The 16,218-nt window shown below is 43.2% G+C and overlaps 1 protein-coding gene across 6 annotated transcripts in view; it reads left to right on the top strand.

The window, feature by feature from the left end:
- The window catches only part of MALT1 (MALT1 paracaspase), a 38,257-nt gene extending 22,039 nt beyond the window's left edge, over nucleotides 1–16,218 (top strand). For 4 of the 6 annotated variants that reach the window (XM_028749465.2, XM_028749463.2, XM_028749462.2 and 1 more), the window contains 8 exons: nucleotides 2,619–2,822; nucleotides 6,161–6,338; nucleotides 7,103–7,177; nucleotides 8,137–8,264; nucleotides 11,080–11,229; nucleotides 12,331–12,488; nucleotides 12,671–12,796; nucleotides 14,228–16,218. In XM_028749465.2, coding sequence (XP_028605298.2) covers nucleotides 2,619–2,822; nucleotides 6,161–6,338; nucleotides 7,103–7,177; nucleotides 8,137–8,264; nucleotides 11,080–11,229; nucleotides 12,331–12,488; nucleotides 12,671–12,796; nucleotides 14,228–14,683 — 1,475 coding nt within the window. In that variant the 3' untranslated portion in view covers nucleotides 14,684–16,218. The remainder of the gene's footprint in view (nucleotides 1–2,618; nucleotides 2,823–6,160; nucleotides 6,339–7,102; nucleotides 7,178–8,136; nucleotides 8,265–11,079; nucleotides 11,230–12,330; nucleotides 12,489–12,670; nucleotides 12,797–14,227) is intronic. The other 2 variants (XM_077936455.1, XM_077936454.1) reach the window with 1 other exon arrangement.

Here is a 16,218-nt window from a genome sequence, read left to right as displayed (position 1 = left end):
ATCTCTTGTGATGGAATGAAGTTGCCTAGACTTGCTACTACTGATTGAGTATTAGTACCTCATCAGATTTTCTGGGCATTGGCTCTGTAGGGACCATCCAGCAGCAACCTATGATTGACATTTTCAGTACTGGACAAGGCATTTAGGGCTCATCCATGCTTAGCTTTTGCCCCATGCTGTCTGGTTACAGGTATGTGCTTTAAAGCTCTGTATTCAAGCTCTCTTTTTTTGGTCCCGGCACTTTCCCCACGGAAACATGCTCTTTAATGCTGCACACAGATTACTCCTTGCTTATTCCACAGTCTAACAGTTTATTCATCACTTCAGGGTGGTAAGGTTATGTACCACATCCAATGAGGTTAATCCAAAGCGTGATTGTTGCTGAATCCATAGATTGTCGTTTGCTCCAATTCAGCAGTAAGGAGCTTGTTTTTGCACAGAAAGCTCTGGGGCAAGAAAAGTGTGGACTTGTGCCTAGAAGTGTAGCGCAAAAGGATAAGCCTGGCTTTGATCTGGAAGAAAGGTGACCAGAACGCCTGCAGGGCAACTGTGTTCCCTTCCCTCTCCTTTGCCCCCCACCCCTTAAGCTCTGATCAAAGATGATAGCTGCATGGTGGGGAGAGACAGCTGTTGTAATTGCATGGTTTAGGGGCAGGGAGAGAGAACACTAGGACACTGTGGGGAAAATGTTCCAACCTACTCTCCTCTAGTTTACGATAGATAACTTCCTCCCCCTTTGTGCACCCTTCACCCAGAGACATATTTATGGGAGGGCAAGTGGGGCAAATGTCCAGGGTGGTTAATTTTAAGGGGTGGCGTTTGCAACACTAGCAAGACTCTGAGCTTTCATTTAAGAAAAGAAAGTTCACAAGGCTACATGTTAGCTGCTATCCCCTACCCCCCTGCAACTTCTGTGAAATGAGCTAGCCTAACTTGACTGCTCTATGCCACTGACAAACAGTGAAGTCAGAGCTGTGAGTTGAAGGCCTTTGCGCAGGAGAGAAAGTGGAGCAGCCACAGTTAAATGGTTTCTCAGCAGCGGTGGGCTCAAATATCTTCTTCCCAGGGCAGTAGACTCTACAAATACACCTCTGCCTCCACCACAAATGGTAGAGTTACATATGACATGAGAGGGGGAGAATACGTAGACCAGTATACCACAATCTAGCGTAGAGATGGAACATAGGCAATGCACAGGCTGTGCACAGAACCATGGTTCTATTGGTGATTTCCCCCTTCAGCGCATCAGAAAAATGATATATGGGACAGAAATTGCATGTCGAGATTTTCTGTTCCTTTCAGAGGTAGTACTGTAGAAAACTACACCATCTTACTGGTAAAGGTTTATATGGAATAGATGCAGGTTTTGAATTGTATATGATCATGTCTGTGCACTGGAATCTACTCTACTGAATGTCTGCCAACATAGCTAAGAAAACTGAATTTGAAAACACAAGGGCTTTATACTTCCTAGGCAAAGTGGAGCTTAGAATTTGGAGTTTGTGTTCTAAGTTTCAGGAAGCAATGAAAGAACAAATGCATAATGTATTCAACTAACTTTTACTCAGAATTTAATGGCCATAACTAATTAGGTCAATTGATTTTAATAGGCATACTTTGACTAAAAGTTAGTTTTGAATTCTCAAATTGAAGCAATTATTTTTGCTGTCTTCTGCTTATAAGAAGACAGGCAGTCTGCAGATTGTTTCACTAATTTACAGTTTCTCATGGGATAAGAACAGCTCAAAGATACTTTGCTGTCAGTGTAAATAGACCTGTATTAATGACTCTGTGTTGTACCAACCCATTAAACAAGTGGTCATTGAAACCTTGAGAGTGTGCAGTCATTTGTAACTGTCTCTCTAAAATGGCTTTCATTGTGATAGAGCTTGGCAGATTGTATTTCATCTATAAATGATCTGTTTATTTCTAAAGCTACAAGTATAAACAGTAAATTAAGTCCAAGTTAAAGAGATCAGCTCATGATAGTTCCAGGAAATATGTCAAATCTTATTATGATAAATAAGGTATGTGGTTCTTTTAAAAAGCATTTATTTCAAACTGACTAGATAAATATACAGTGTTAAAGGAGCTATCAGTACCTAATATTCTCAGTTCTGATAACTTGGCAAACCATGGTAGAATATGCTTAACAATGGTGTCGTATGCTGTCTCAATTGGTACACCATGGTTTGTGATTTGCCAAACCATGATTTGAAGTGGGTTGTAAACTACAGATTGTGCTACCTATGCTATGGCATAGTGTCTGAATTGACAATTCATTGCTTCACCTCCTGGAGCCATTACACCTAAAGAGTGCTAAGCACATTTAAATCATGGTTTGCCTATACACGTGGAAGTTCAAGCCATGATTTGGGTAATAAACTATGGTTAGCAGAAGCAGTGACTATGGTGACTTAGTTTAGACTCCTTGCCCTCCACCACTCCGGAATATCCCATTATAAGACAGAACAAGCCCTTACACCTTTTCAACATGGGGAGTACTCAACGTGTAAGAGATAATAATAATAATATTGACTGTGGAGCATCCTGTGGCCCAACTCTGAAAATGCTGTCCTACAAAAATTCTGTCATGTTTTTTGCTTTTGCTTTTGCAGCGGTAGACAAAGTAGCGCTGCTGATGGGAAACATGAGCTATTATAATCATCCCAAGCTCAAGGCTCCGTTAGTGGATGTTTATGAGCTGACCAACTTGCTGAGGCAACTGGACTTCAAAGTGGTTTCTTTGCTGGATCTTACTGAACCTGAGATGCGGAATGCGGTAGATGAGTTCTTATTGCTGCTGGACAAAGGAGTATACGGTAAGAACTAGTAGCATGGCAGCCTGTCAAATTGATTGTCAGAATGTATCTTTTAAATATTTCCATTTCCAAATTACCTTGTCCTATGCTCTTAGTAGACCCCCTATATTGTGTAACCATTATATAATTTTTGGTGCCTGAAAAACTGGAAAATGCAACATCCATTAATTTGAGATGCACTCCAAGATAGATAGATAGATATGTTATGTTAAGCTAGAACATTATTGAGACCAAACATAAGAAGCTGCCATAAACCATCTTAATAACATCAAATATTTATTTTTCATGAAAAATTATTATTGTGGGGCCAAGCAGTGGTTTAAATTGGCAACAGGTTCCAGATGAAGTTACTGCAACAAGGGGAAGTTACTGAATATTTTCTTACTTACTTACTTAATTTCTATCCTGCCCTTCTTCCCAAAGCAGCCCATATTGAGAATTTCTTATTGATCAGATGGCTGATGCTTGTCTCATTTTGTGCTGGCTGGACTGACATTCAGAATGCCTTCCACCCTTTATACGCCTGAGCCAAAGGGTCACAATGACAGGAAGATTTATTGGAGCTGCAAAAGTGTCCGCAGACTTTCTGACGGCAGCATACTTTCCCATTCCCTTTTTTTAGTGCTAGCTTGTCGGGCACCTTTGGGTCAGTTTCAGCTATAGATTTACTGCTGGGCACTGATGACGTCTCGAATCACAAACTACACCAAAATATGTTGACTTCAACTTTCTCTTTTATTGATGTCTTTTTCCATTGTAGCAAAATATTTTAAGAGTTCCAGAAGATAGCACAGCACAATCTGAACACTCTTTCCACATCTAAAATCCTACACACTCATCTAAACCACGTAAACTAGGGCTGGGCGATAATTGGTTTTCAACATTGTGATATATCACCAGCTGAACATCACAATATATTGATATATCATGATAATTGAAATAAGGAAGAAACTACTACACAGAGGCAAACAGAACAATGTTCTGGCAACTTCTACTATTTAAGGGTCTGAAATGGAAAAATGATATTATCAATCACCTCATAGCCACTTTCAGCAGCAGGCAAGCCAAAATGCATCCAAATGAGAATTTGGTTTTGGATTTGGCTACGGTGATGAGTCACAGTGAATACAAATAATCTGGGACTGTCAGCAGGCCTGCTAGGCAGCAGAAGTGGCAGCAGCCTGGCAGCGGCAGAATCATTGACGGCGGGGGAGAGGTAGAAGCAGCGGCAGCCTGGCATCAGTGGCACAATAATCAGCAGCCTGCGAGGCCTTGCTATGACAGTTGTTGGCAGCAGAAGCAGCAGCAGCAGCCTGCAAGGCCCTGTCACGGTGGGAGCAGTAATGGTGGCCTGCAAGGCCTTGTGGCTGTGGCAAAAGCGGTGACGGCCTGCAAAGCCTTGTCATGGTGGTGGCAGTAGTTGTGGCCTTGCGGTGGTGGCAGGTGACAGTCGCAGAAGCGGAGGTGGCCTGCAAGGCCTTGCTGAGGCAGGCTGCCACAGCTTTTGCCATCACCTCCCACTACCGCCAGGAGGAACTTGCAGGCTGCCACCCCTTCTTGCCACCATAGCGAGGCCTCGCAAGCCCCACTGCTTGTGTCGCCATGAGGCCTCGCAGGCTGCCACTACTGTTGCCGCCACCTGCCATCACCACGAGGCCTCACAGGCTGCAGCTGCTACTGCCGCCATCTTGACAGCATACAGGTTTTTTTCTCTTTTTGTTCACATAACTTTCTATGCCAAGTACATCTTTTCTTTCAAATAAAAAAGTGCAAGTGTTAACCAAATGGAGTACAAAGTACTGAAAAGTAATTAGCTCCAAATAGTGAGCTTTCTGATAGTCTGTCTTAATGCATGCTTGGTGGAATTCCCAGCTTTACACATATTTCAGCAGTGTTGAAACAAATGCACTGGCTATTAGCTACTAAAGTTGTTGACATTTGAAACCTTAGGCAACTTGCAACCAGGATACCCATGAAGCGCCCTGCTGGATCTGGCCAAAGCCCATCCAGTTGCGCCTTCTCACAATGGCTAACCAGATGCCTATGGGAAGCCCACAAATAGGACCTGAGAGCAACACCTTTTCCCTACTTGCAGTTCTCAGCAGACCACCACTTCCCCTGGTAAAGGGAGCGCCCACCTTCTGGAATGCCCTCCCCTAGGGGACGCTCAAGGGAGGTAGACAGTAGTAACCTTTAAACACCTTCTTAAATCACACATGTTTACTCAAGCTTTCCTGGATTCTTGACTGAATTAATTTCAATTTTCTGTTTGTACACCACTCAGTTTTATGTGTGATATATAGTTTAGTGTTGTTTTTGCCTTGTTTGCCCAAACTAGTTTTAAGGAAATTTTACTTGTATTTTATTCTTGTATTTCTTTTGTTTTTATTTATCCAGTTCTCTGTGTGTTTTTAACACTTTTGCACTCAGCTCCTGGTCTGTGTTTTAACGGTGGGGATGATGCTCATTCACTGTGCCAGAATGCCCTAGTTTTGCTTTTATAGCCCAAAGTAGGTCTGGTTCTTAGTTCTTTACAGTTTTTGAGTAGTGAACAAAAGAGAATTGCCTCAAAGATTCGTTCTTTCCAGCTTTGTTGATACCATTCTATCTTTTTTCACATGATTGGATGCTTCCTGTATTGTTTTTTTGCATTTTTGAGTAGTGTCCTTTGAATGTTTGTGGAACATGAAATAATGCTTTATTGCAGGGGGTTGGACTAGATGAGCCTCCGGGTCCCTTTGAACTTTACAATTCCATGACTGATTGGATAGGTAGAGAACCTGTGGCCCTCTAGCTGGACCACAACTCCCGTTAGTCCTGAGCATTGGCCATGCTAGCTGGAGCTGATGGGAGTTGTACTTCGACAACATCTCAAGGAACATAGGTTCCCGACCCCAAATTTTCTGCATTTTGGTGGGCTTACCTCCATACCCAGAAGGACTTGTCCTTCTTGTAGATGCTCATAGTGCTCACCATGATATTGCATCACCTGGTTACTCCCAGAAAAGTGTCATTTGCAATGCAAAGTGCAAAACATAAATTCGCAGCTGCTGCTTTCCTCACTTCAGTGTGTTGTATAGTAAAAATGTGCCACTATATGTGTATTGCAGTGCACAAGGCTCACCTCATTCCAAGAATGGGGAGATTGGAGCACATTCAGCATCTGCTTGCTGAATCCTGCTTGCAGTAAATCCACTGCCCCACTTACGGCAAGTGTGATTTTAAGACTATAGAAAACTGCCTTATTTTTGTTTTCTTTGCAACTTAATTTAATTGAATTAGTTTGCTTAATATAATAGCTAAAAGCTATTTTAACGTTGTGTGTTGTTTCTCCCCAGGGTTATTATATTATGCTGGCCATGGCTACGAAAACTATGGTAATAGTTTTATGGTTCCTATAGATGCCCCAAACCCCTATCGAGCAGCAAACTGTCTGTGTGTACAAAATATTCTCAAACGGATGCAAGAAAAGGATACTGGCCTCAATGTATTTTTACTGGATATGTGCAGGAAAAGGTATGTAATTGCTTTCATCACCTCCCTAGTAGATCAAGGCTCAAGACACCATGTTGGCGCTAGAAAAACAGGCAAATGGAACAGCTGAGAGATTAGCTTTTATTAACTCAACCATCTGTATGCAAGTGTCACAACCTTTCCGTTTTCTTCTCCAGGCTCGGGAGAGCGAAAGCAAAATAATAGGGAATAAAATAAACTTGCTACATGGTCATGTTTGACTTGTTGGGTCAGTCTCTGGGAACAAAGGAGGGCATGATTCACAATCCAGATAATGGTGATTCAGATAAAAATTCTTTTCTTCCCACTCAGAAAAAAACAGTGTTTTGATTACCACATGAAAGCAGAGTTGGGTAGCTTGTTCAAAATACTGAAAGCTCCTTTCTAACAGATGAAGCTGACATCCTATTGACTGGGAAAGTGGAATGTCAGGCTGGCATTTTTTCCCTCTAAGATCTTGCCGTGACAGTATTTCCCTGCTCTTCCTCCTCCCAGCTAGTAGGGAATATTAGCTAGGAAGAGATAACAGCTTTTACTTCAAGCCCCTCCCAACTTTCCTGGGCTATTATTATTATTCGTTTCATTTCTATACTGCTTTATATTTTTAAGAAAACATCTCCCAAGCAGTTTACAACACACTGAAACATCAACTAAAACAATCCAAAATAAAACATTACTGAAGAAAGTCAGATATAAAGCATACATTCAAAGCAACGTAATTAACAGGAAACTGTTCTTCTCATTTTGTATTCTTACATTTATTAAAGGAATGAATATGATAATACCGTCCTCATCTTGGATGCCCTGAAGGTTACAGCTAACATTGTTTTTGGATACGCCACGTAAGGCTAATTATTGTACCTGCATATTTTGTGTGTGTGTGTGTGTGTGTGTGTGTGTGTGTGTGAGAACAGAATGATTGTGTTAATGTGTTATGAGCTAACAAAAAAACCCCTCAGTATAGAGCTGGATAATAAAAAGACAACAATTTGCTTGTGTTCCAGCAGACCTTCATATACCTTGTGGGCACATTACATTTGAGAAAATCTTTGAGTTGTATTCAGGTTTAAGTAGACCCATTTAAATCAATGGCATTCAAGTTAGTTCTAAGTAACTTAAGACCCAGTGATATCAGTGGGTCTACTCTAAGCATGATTTAAGTCCGGATTGAACCTCATGATTTCATTTTTGGATCAACTTTCAACCTTGCATGTGTGTGCCTCTCCCACTTCAACACAACATAAACATGGTACATTGCTTTTGCTGGTTTATCTGAGTGCAGCATCTCCCTGACCACTTGACCGAAAACCCAGTTCAAAAGGCAGATTAGGGTGATAAAAGGAGATTGTGCATTCAGATAAATGTGATGTGCCTCATTCCATTAATTGGGGAGTTGAGAATTCTTACCTGATTTTAACACCTGTTTTACAGACAAGATAATAGGCCTTGCTCTGGTGTTATATTCAGGTAAGTGACACGGCTAATCCTGAGAACCCTTTTGTTCATGGTTTGGCAAACTAACGCCCATGGACCAGATCAGGCCCAATTGCCTTCTGGATCCTAGCAAATTGCATCCTGGCGGTGCAAACGTTTGTGAGCAAACATTAATATTTATTAACATTTCTTGTAAAAGTATACTTTATTTGTATACTTTATTGTGAAACGTGAACTGATTTTTCAGAATCCTGGAAAAGTCCTTTTTATTTTACTTTGACAAAGCAACATTTTTGCCTTCTGTTGTGCTGCAGTTATACTTTCCCAACCCATCTTATGCCTCTGCTGTTGTTAATATGCATTTAAGGTGCCAAGGAGCAGAAGCTTTTGAAATTCAGCAGTCTGGCTTAGCCAATGGGATTTTCATGAAGTTTTTGAAGGAGCGCTTGTTGGAGGACAAGAAAATTACTGTGCTGCTGGATGGTGTAGCAGAAGGTAAGGAAGCCCTATGAGAAGTATACCTGAGACACTAGGGAAGTTTGCTTGATCGAGAAAAGTGTGGTGCAGTGGTTAGATCAGGGGTGGGGAGCCTGTGGCTTTCCAAATGTTGCTGGACTACAACTCCCATCCGTTCCTGAAAACATGGCCATTGGCCAGTGATGATCAGAGTTGTAGTTCAGCACCTTTTGGGGGGGCAAATGTTGCCCACATCTGAGTTAGGGGGGCTGAGTAGAACTAGGGAGACTGGTTCAAATCCCCACGGAGCCACAAACTCACTGGGTGATCTTGAGCCAATCACTATTTCTCAGCCTAAAGGTAAAGGTAAAAGGACCCGTGACCATTAGGTCCAGTCGTGACCGACTCTGGGGTTGCGGCACTCATCTTGCTTTACTGGCTGAGGGAGTCGGCGTACAACTTCCGGCTCATGTGGCCAGCATGACTATGCCGCTTCTGGTGAACCAGAGCAGCGCACGGAGACGCCGTTTACCTTCCCGCCGGAGCGGTACCTATTTATCTACTTGCACTTCGACGTGGTGCTTTTGAACTGCTAGGTTGGCAGGAGCTGGGACCGAGCAACGGGAGCTCACCCCGTCGCGGGGATTCGAACCACCGACCTTCTGATTGGCAAGTCCTAGGCTCTGTGGTTTAACCCACAGCGCCACCCGCGTCTCAGCCTAATCTACTTCAAAGGGCTGTTGTGTGGATAAAACTCCTTGATGGAAAGGCAGAATACAAATGCAGTGAAGTGTAAAACATTTCATTTGCACATTTGAGGCCTTCGGAGCAAACTGTGTGTTATGCACAAATGCATGTAAAAGCTGTTTTGATTGGGGGGGGGGGTTACAGCCAAAAAGCAGCCCTGAGAGGCTGTAATTTTTAACAGAAGTTGATAGCAGGGGTAAGGTATATGCACACCCATGCTTCACTCTTTCCTTTCAAACTCCCCCCCCCCCCCCCGTCCAAATAGCAGCCCAAACTGCTTGTTCCTAGATGAGGATAAAGAACAAATGTACACCAGCCTTTGTAAAGAACTGTTTTTGGACAGCTATGCCTGTCAGCTGAAATACAGCCTGCTCCCCGTAACCTTTACTTCCTTGAGATGAGATGAATGGCCTGCCCCAGTGCACCCTGTGTTTCCTACTGGTTCTAGTCAACAGAAACTGCCAGCAGGGGATGGCTGGGAAAACAGCCTGCTGGCAAACAAGACAGGCATCTTTCCCCCCCTCCCTGAGGAGCAGCCTGACAGGGCAGATAGAAAACAGCTGCTGGCCTCCAGAAGGCGTCAGAATTTCTTAGAACTCGGGAGAGAAGGATGGGGGTGGATGGAGGGTGACTGGGCAAAAGGCAAGCAGGAAGAAAATGCTTGGGGGAGGCTGGAATGGCAGGTTGGCAACAGGGAGAAATGTAGACTTTGTGTAACCAATGCCCTGGGTAGGAAACTGAGTGGAAGGAGACTGGAGCCTAGTGAGCTGCAAACCATACCTGAAGAAAGGGAGTTCTCTTGAGTTCCTGAAGGGAGTGGATGCTGACACAGACCTCATTCAGAGGATTTCTTTGCCTCAATGTGGTCCTGGAAGCAAAGCGCAAGAAGGTCCGTCCCCCCCTTCTGCTTTGGGGAAGGCAGAAGTGAAATTGCCAGCCAAGGAGCTGCCAGATGGCAATATCTGGATGCCTAAGTTCTTGAGTGGGACCACTGGCTTACTATTGGAGAGCAACTGTGTACAATGCTAATCCAGGGAGGCTGCCTTCACGCCAATCAAGACTTACTTCTGGCATTGCTGGGGGTGGGGGTAACTATTGGAGTGTGCTGTAGCACTTAATCCCTAATAAAAGCTATGAAATTAATTGTGTCCATATGCAAAAGACTAACAGGGCTGTGGGAATGTGTGTGTGTGTGACTTTTTGATGTACCCCTGCCCTTGGAAGCACAACGTATAACAATACTACTAACACATTGGGGTAGAAAGGGGGAGGATCAAATCAATTGTGGTGCATGTTTGCTTTGTAGGCACAGACCGATAGATGCATCCAAAATGGTGGCATTGTTTTTTAAAGGTATACTTTATCTCCTTTCACAGCCCCAGAACACTGCTTCCAGCCAGGATAGACAGAACTAGGCAAGATGAGCCATTCGCCAAAGGCAGTTCCTTATATAGTAAATTCATTTTTTTTAAGTTGCAGAAGCGATGTTCAAAAACTACTACCGCTGCAGAATTTCCTTATGAAAAAGGCGGCTATGTAACAACATTTTAAAAACATATAGAGTATGAAGGTGGACAAAAATGCATTAAACTTGTTTAAGGATGCTAATGATGTGGCTGAAAATAGATGGAGAACCCCAACTAAAAAAAAGACAACTGTTGGAAAAGATTATCAGTCTAGCTTATCTGTAGTGTAAAACGATTGGAACGTGTATTCTTGTAAGTAGAGTGCTGCAATTAAGAAACATGTCTTTTCCTGGGAAGGGTTTCATTGACTGGAGGATCTGTGCCTATGCATGTGGGAGGGAGAAGATGAAGAAACTTGCCACGCAGCTTAATAAATGTTTGGGTCATAATGAATGCTAAAAGAGCAGGGGAGGCGGAGTTCTCATGGAGAGGAACTTGGACGGTATGTTCCATCCAAGTTCCTCTCCATGTGAATTTTGAACAGCCAGGCTTGAATGCCCCCTTGAAATCAGGTTTGTCATGGAAACGCTGACACAACAATAACCATAGCAACATGGCGGCTCTTCTGGAATGTAGGTGCTTTAATTAGAATTTTCAGCAGCTTTGGTTCCCAGAAAATGATTTGCATCTTTTATTTTTAGATATGGGCAAGTGTCACCTTACCAAAGGCAAGCAGGCTTTGGAGATTCGCAGCAGCTTATCTGAGAAGAGAGCATTAACTGATCCTGTTCAGCAAACAGTAGCGTCGGCAGAGTCATTAGCGCGGAATCTGCAGTGGGCAAAAGCTCACGGTATGGGTGAAGATGCTGTTCAAGTTGGTCTATAGCTCCTCATGTCCCAGGGTGTGGGTGCACAACAGCCTTATGTACATACTGAAATAACTTGGTTTACCTCCCTCAAATGGTTCATTTCCCTAGGTTATTTGTTCAAGGATAGCTAACCTTCAATGGAATACTTGAATATTGCACTCACCCTTGGCAAACTTTCCAGGGGCTGTATGACACCAGTGGGTGTGTCCACCCCTACTCTTGCCCTCACATGTGTGTACACACACATTCAGGGCACCTTCTCCAGCGCAGCCCAGCAGATCAGCTGAAGAGCAGGGCTTATCATCATCCCCTCTCCGTTCATCAAATGTTCATTCTAATAAGCACAGTAGGGGTAGTTTGTATCCCCATCAAGGTTCTGGGCTGTGCAGAGAGTTCTACACATCTCTGTCCACCCCAACATCACCTCTGTTTTATTCCCCCGCTTTTTTGCTGCCACCAAAATCAGTGGAGCCTTGGTGGGATGGGGCTCATTAATTTTTTCTTAGGGGTCAAGCTCCCAAGCCAAACACATTATTACATTTGTATATCCAAAACATCCACAGTGGTTAACAACTATAAATCCCACAACAGAAAATAGCCAGTTCACAAAACAGTCAGTCAGTATCATAATGATGAGGGGACAGTGACATCCCATAGCCCAGGGTTGGCTAACCCATAGCTCACAGGCACCTAGGTATATGAAGTGACCTTCCAGGCCCTCTCCCCATAGCTTCATCTTCTTATCTGCTCAGCAAATGATAACTTGTAATTCATTTAATGTGTTGCTAGTAAAGTGAAGGCGCAAGATCCTCTCCAGTAAAGTTACTTATCATTTTAGGGCAATAGCAGAACTGTTGATAGATGCCAGGAGGAGATGATCTGTGCAAAATGTATGAAGGAGTCTTGAAGACTGATTATAATCTGCTCCCATTAGTTTGTAGATCTCCTAGCTACTGAAATTAATCCTGATGTTCCAGTCTGGATAATGACTAAGTACAGCATGAGGAAAGATGCAGTTTCCCCAACTAATTTTGAAGGAGAGCATCTGTGTATTACCACTAATCAAAATGTGTTTGTTTCCAGAACTTCCTGAAAGCATGTGCCTTCAGTTTGCCTGCGGTGTTCAAATTCAGCTTGGTTTCGCAGCAGAATTCTCCAATGTCCTGATTGTCTACACAAGCATAGTAAAGAAGCCTTCTGAAATCACTGTTTGCAAAGCTTATGTTACAGATTTCCCCCTCGTAAGTTGGTGTCAGGAGCTTGGTATGAGTTTATTCTTTACAGGATTATAAAAAACATGAAACTTGCACTTTGGCCAAAACCCACATATTATATGATCTGGCAGCTAGAGGGTGGTGGTGGTTGTGGGTCTATAGCTTTTAATCCTATAAGTTAATTTCTGCTTTTTAACAAATTTGAACAGGACTTGGATGTGGACCCCAAAGGGGCAAACAAGGGGACTCCTGAGGAAACCGGAAGCTACTTGCTTTCAAAGGACTTGCCCAAGCATTGTCTCTACACTCGAATAAGTTCTCTGCAGAAGCTAAAGGTCATTTCACATTACTTTTGTCTCACAAACTCATTCTGTTTGGCACTTTTACGTCAGCTGCTGCATGAAACAGATTGCACGATTTACAGGCCCACACCCATATTGGTAGCCTCCAGTTAGTACTTGCCCTTTGAAATACCTCAGCATAAATGTATGATTTCCCTATGGATGCAGCTTTGCAGGTTAAGCCAGCAGAGAATTATATGCCAAAGGCCTTCAGTCTCGAAAGGTTCAGAGTCTAGATTTCTGAATATGGCTTCAGGGATATTGGGTAAGGGCAGCAGGCTGCAATAGGGGCTTTGTTTGTGTCAAGGCTGAGGTGGTGGTAGGATCACAACTGCTTTGCTTTCTTGCTGCACCACTAAGTTCCCTTCCAACTCAATTCTACGATTCTAAGCTTTCGGAAACAAAACAAATCAGGGCTCCGATGACGGCTGTGGCCCCATTTGCGCTATACATTTAAAGCTGTATCACACCACTTTAAACTTTTGCAGCTTCCCCCAAAGAATCCTGGGGCTTGTAGTTTGCTAAGGTCACAGATGATCGTTAGAGTCCAATTCCCCTCACAGAGCTGCAATTCCCAGCATGGTCTTGTAGTCAGTCCCTCTTCCCAGAGAACTCTTGAGAACTGTAGCTTTGTGAGGGGGAAGAGGGATCTCCTAAAAAACTCTCAGCACCCTTCACAAACTATAGTTCCCAGGAATCATGACTGTTTTGAAGTGGCACGAGGCTGCTTTAAAGGCCTAGTGCAGATAGGACACTACTGTGAGGTGGGAAAAGGGGGACCAGGAACCAAATCTGACTGGGCAATGAGAATGTACTGGGTGAAGGAACTATTCTGATCAGTATGAAACTGCAGTATGTGGCATTGGAGTGAGGGTGGAATCTACATGATAAAGAACAGCTGGTGTCCCTTGGCTTATACATCATCCTAAATGATGAAGATATAGCAAGTGCTAAAATTGATTTATTTATTTTTTGAGGGGCAGACATGCTCATTTTTTGCTTTTGTTTCCCACAAAATGCAGATGTGCCGTTAATTCAGTCAGCATACAAAACTAATTATGTTAGTGAGAGCATTGGAGTTATCTGTGATGCAAACAGTAGCTTCTTTGCGTTTAATTTTTGCAAGTTCCATGTGGAAGGCAAACTCTTAACATGGAAAGTGGAATGTCTTTAGCGGCCGGTGTAACAGTTGCTTTTAAAATACAGTGTCTGTGTGCTGACAGCAAAACGCTAGAAATAGGTTTCCGCGCTCCCCCCCCCCTTTTTTTTTTGTTCTGTGAATTTGTGTAATTAGGAGACAAAAGCACTCTGATGGCAGTGAATGCTGCATTTGATGTGAATGCCTGCATTTCTTTCTTAGGGCATAACAGCTGCCTTTATTATGAAGATTAATGATGAAATTTCTTTTTTTTTATTATTTCACAGGAAGACTTAACCTTCACAGTTTGCCTACACTATGAATACGCAGGAGTAGATGATGTTGTGGATGAAAGGAAAGTGGTTAACATTGGCAAGCCCCTCATTGCGAGACTGCGCATTCATCAAGGATACAGAAAGAATAGTTGTTTCCACAGCTTCTGCGGGCCTGACGGACCTTGCTTCGCCCACTCGCCTGGTGCAGAGGCAGCTGGATATAGCCCCTCTCATCACAATCACCAGCCACATTGTTATACAGGTTTCCCCCAGCAAAGCCCTGCTCACTCAGGAAGTGTTTTGCAACCAGTGAGGTGCCAGTGCAATATGTCTCCAAACAGGCTGGTCGCATGGTCACCAACCTGGCCGTATCCATCCAATTCGAACCAAAGCAACGTACCTGTGGAGACGACGGATGAACTGGAATCTGATTTCTCAGGAAGCTTGAGGCTGTCTCATCAACAGTAGTCGAAGCTTTTGTGGGGCAGTTTAGCGGCAACATTCCTCAGGCAGCGATTTGCAGATCTTGGATTTGGGGGAAAGGGCATTAATAGGTCTCATTGAATTATTTAACCAGGATCCCAAGTTGTTGGGATTATGAGTTGGCACATAGGTACTTAAGAAATCTTCTTGGACCACAGGAAATTCCCAGTTATTTTCCCTGATAAGGAAACTGCAGGGCATGTTGCAATACAGTAGTAAGAAAGAGTCTGATTGACTTCAAGCCCAGCTGTGTATCATGGGAGAGTATGTGTACAGTATTCTCTTTTAACATGTTGAAAACAATTGGAACTGCAACAAAATGTTGCAGTGTGACGATGGTCTGCCTGTCCAAACTTCCAGCATTTCTAACCCCCCCCCCAAACATTTTCCACCAGTCAGCATTCCATGGGGCACTGAGCACAAATAGTCCTGTATTGGGTGGGGGGCTCACTCCCTTGGGGTTTTCACCTCTAGAAATTTTTTCTATACAAACTTTGGGGTTCCTCAAGTCTACTCATACCATCTGCATGGTGCTGCTGCTTTGGCTACATAAGCAATGACATGACCTGAGCACTGGAAGTAGAGCAGTGGTTGCTAGACACTCCCCCGCCCCCGGGGATCACTTGGAAAATGCTGACGGTTTTGGTGAACTACGTAATGATTTTTCTGCCAATGATTTTTAGTTGTATTTTTATTGTTTCTTTTATTTCTTCCGCAGGCAACCCCCGATTTGCACGGGGGTTGTGTTCCTGCCCCCCGCCCCGCCAACACGTCAACAGAGTTTGCATAAGGCATAAGCCCACCCCATTATACCCCTGATCTGCCCTCATGTTCTGCGAAATTGAACATGTGCAAAATGGTCACTGCCTGTTGCTTTTTTTTTTTTTTGTATTAACTTGCATCCAAGTTGCAGCCAATACAATAAGAAATGAAATGCAAGGAAAATGCAATTAAAAAGCAATTTGCATATTTAACATGAACATGCCATGGACCACCTGAGTGAAGCTCATGGACCACTGGTGGCCCACCAACCACAAGTGTGGGAACCTCCTGACATAGAGGGGATGATGTTTAGAGGATGGCAGGATACCACTGGGTATCTGGTGCTTTCCCTACATGTCTAGATGAATGCATGGGAACTGGACGATGGACTGAATGGAATATTGCTCTCATTCATCAATGATATTCTTATTTCTGTCCTCTGGAAGTTCCCGAACCTTTCCTCCTACAACAAACACTGTACAAACAACCTTTGATTAAATAAAAGCACCTGCAGAATTTCTGGTCATTTGGGAACCAGTTTTGTTTTACATGATCAATGTCTGCAATTAGTTTAAAAGGGTAGGAAAGAGATTTTTGTGTGATATTATAAATGCACCCCAGCCTCTTTAACAGTCAACAAGAGTGAATCAGCTTTACAGGTACTCCTCCTCTCATTTATACTGTCATTTTAAAAGGCCAGCATTATTATTATTTTGTTCATAATTATACGCAAGGCAATAAATTCCTTTTTTAAAATA

Source organism: Podarcis muralis, chromosome 11, assembly GCF_964188315.1.
Source record: "Podarcis muralis chromosome 11, rPodMur119.hap1.1, whole genome shotgun sequence".
NCBI classification, from domain to species: domain Eukaryota; kingdom Metazoa; phylum Chordata; class Lepidosauria; order Squamata; family Lacertidae; genus Podarcis; species Podarcis muralis.
This window is presented reverse-complemented; position numbering and strand designations above follow the sequence as displayed.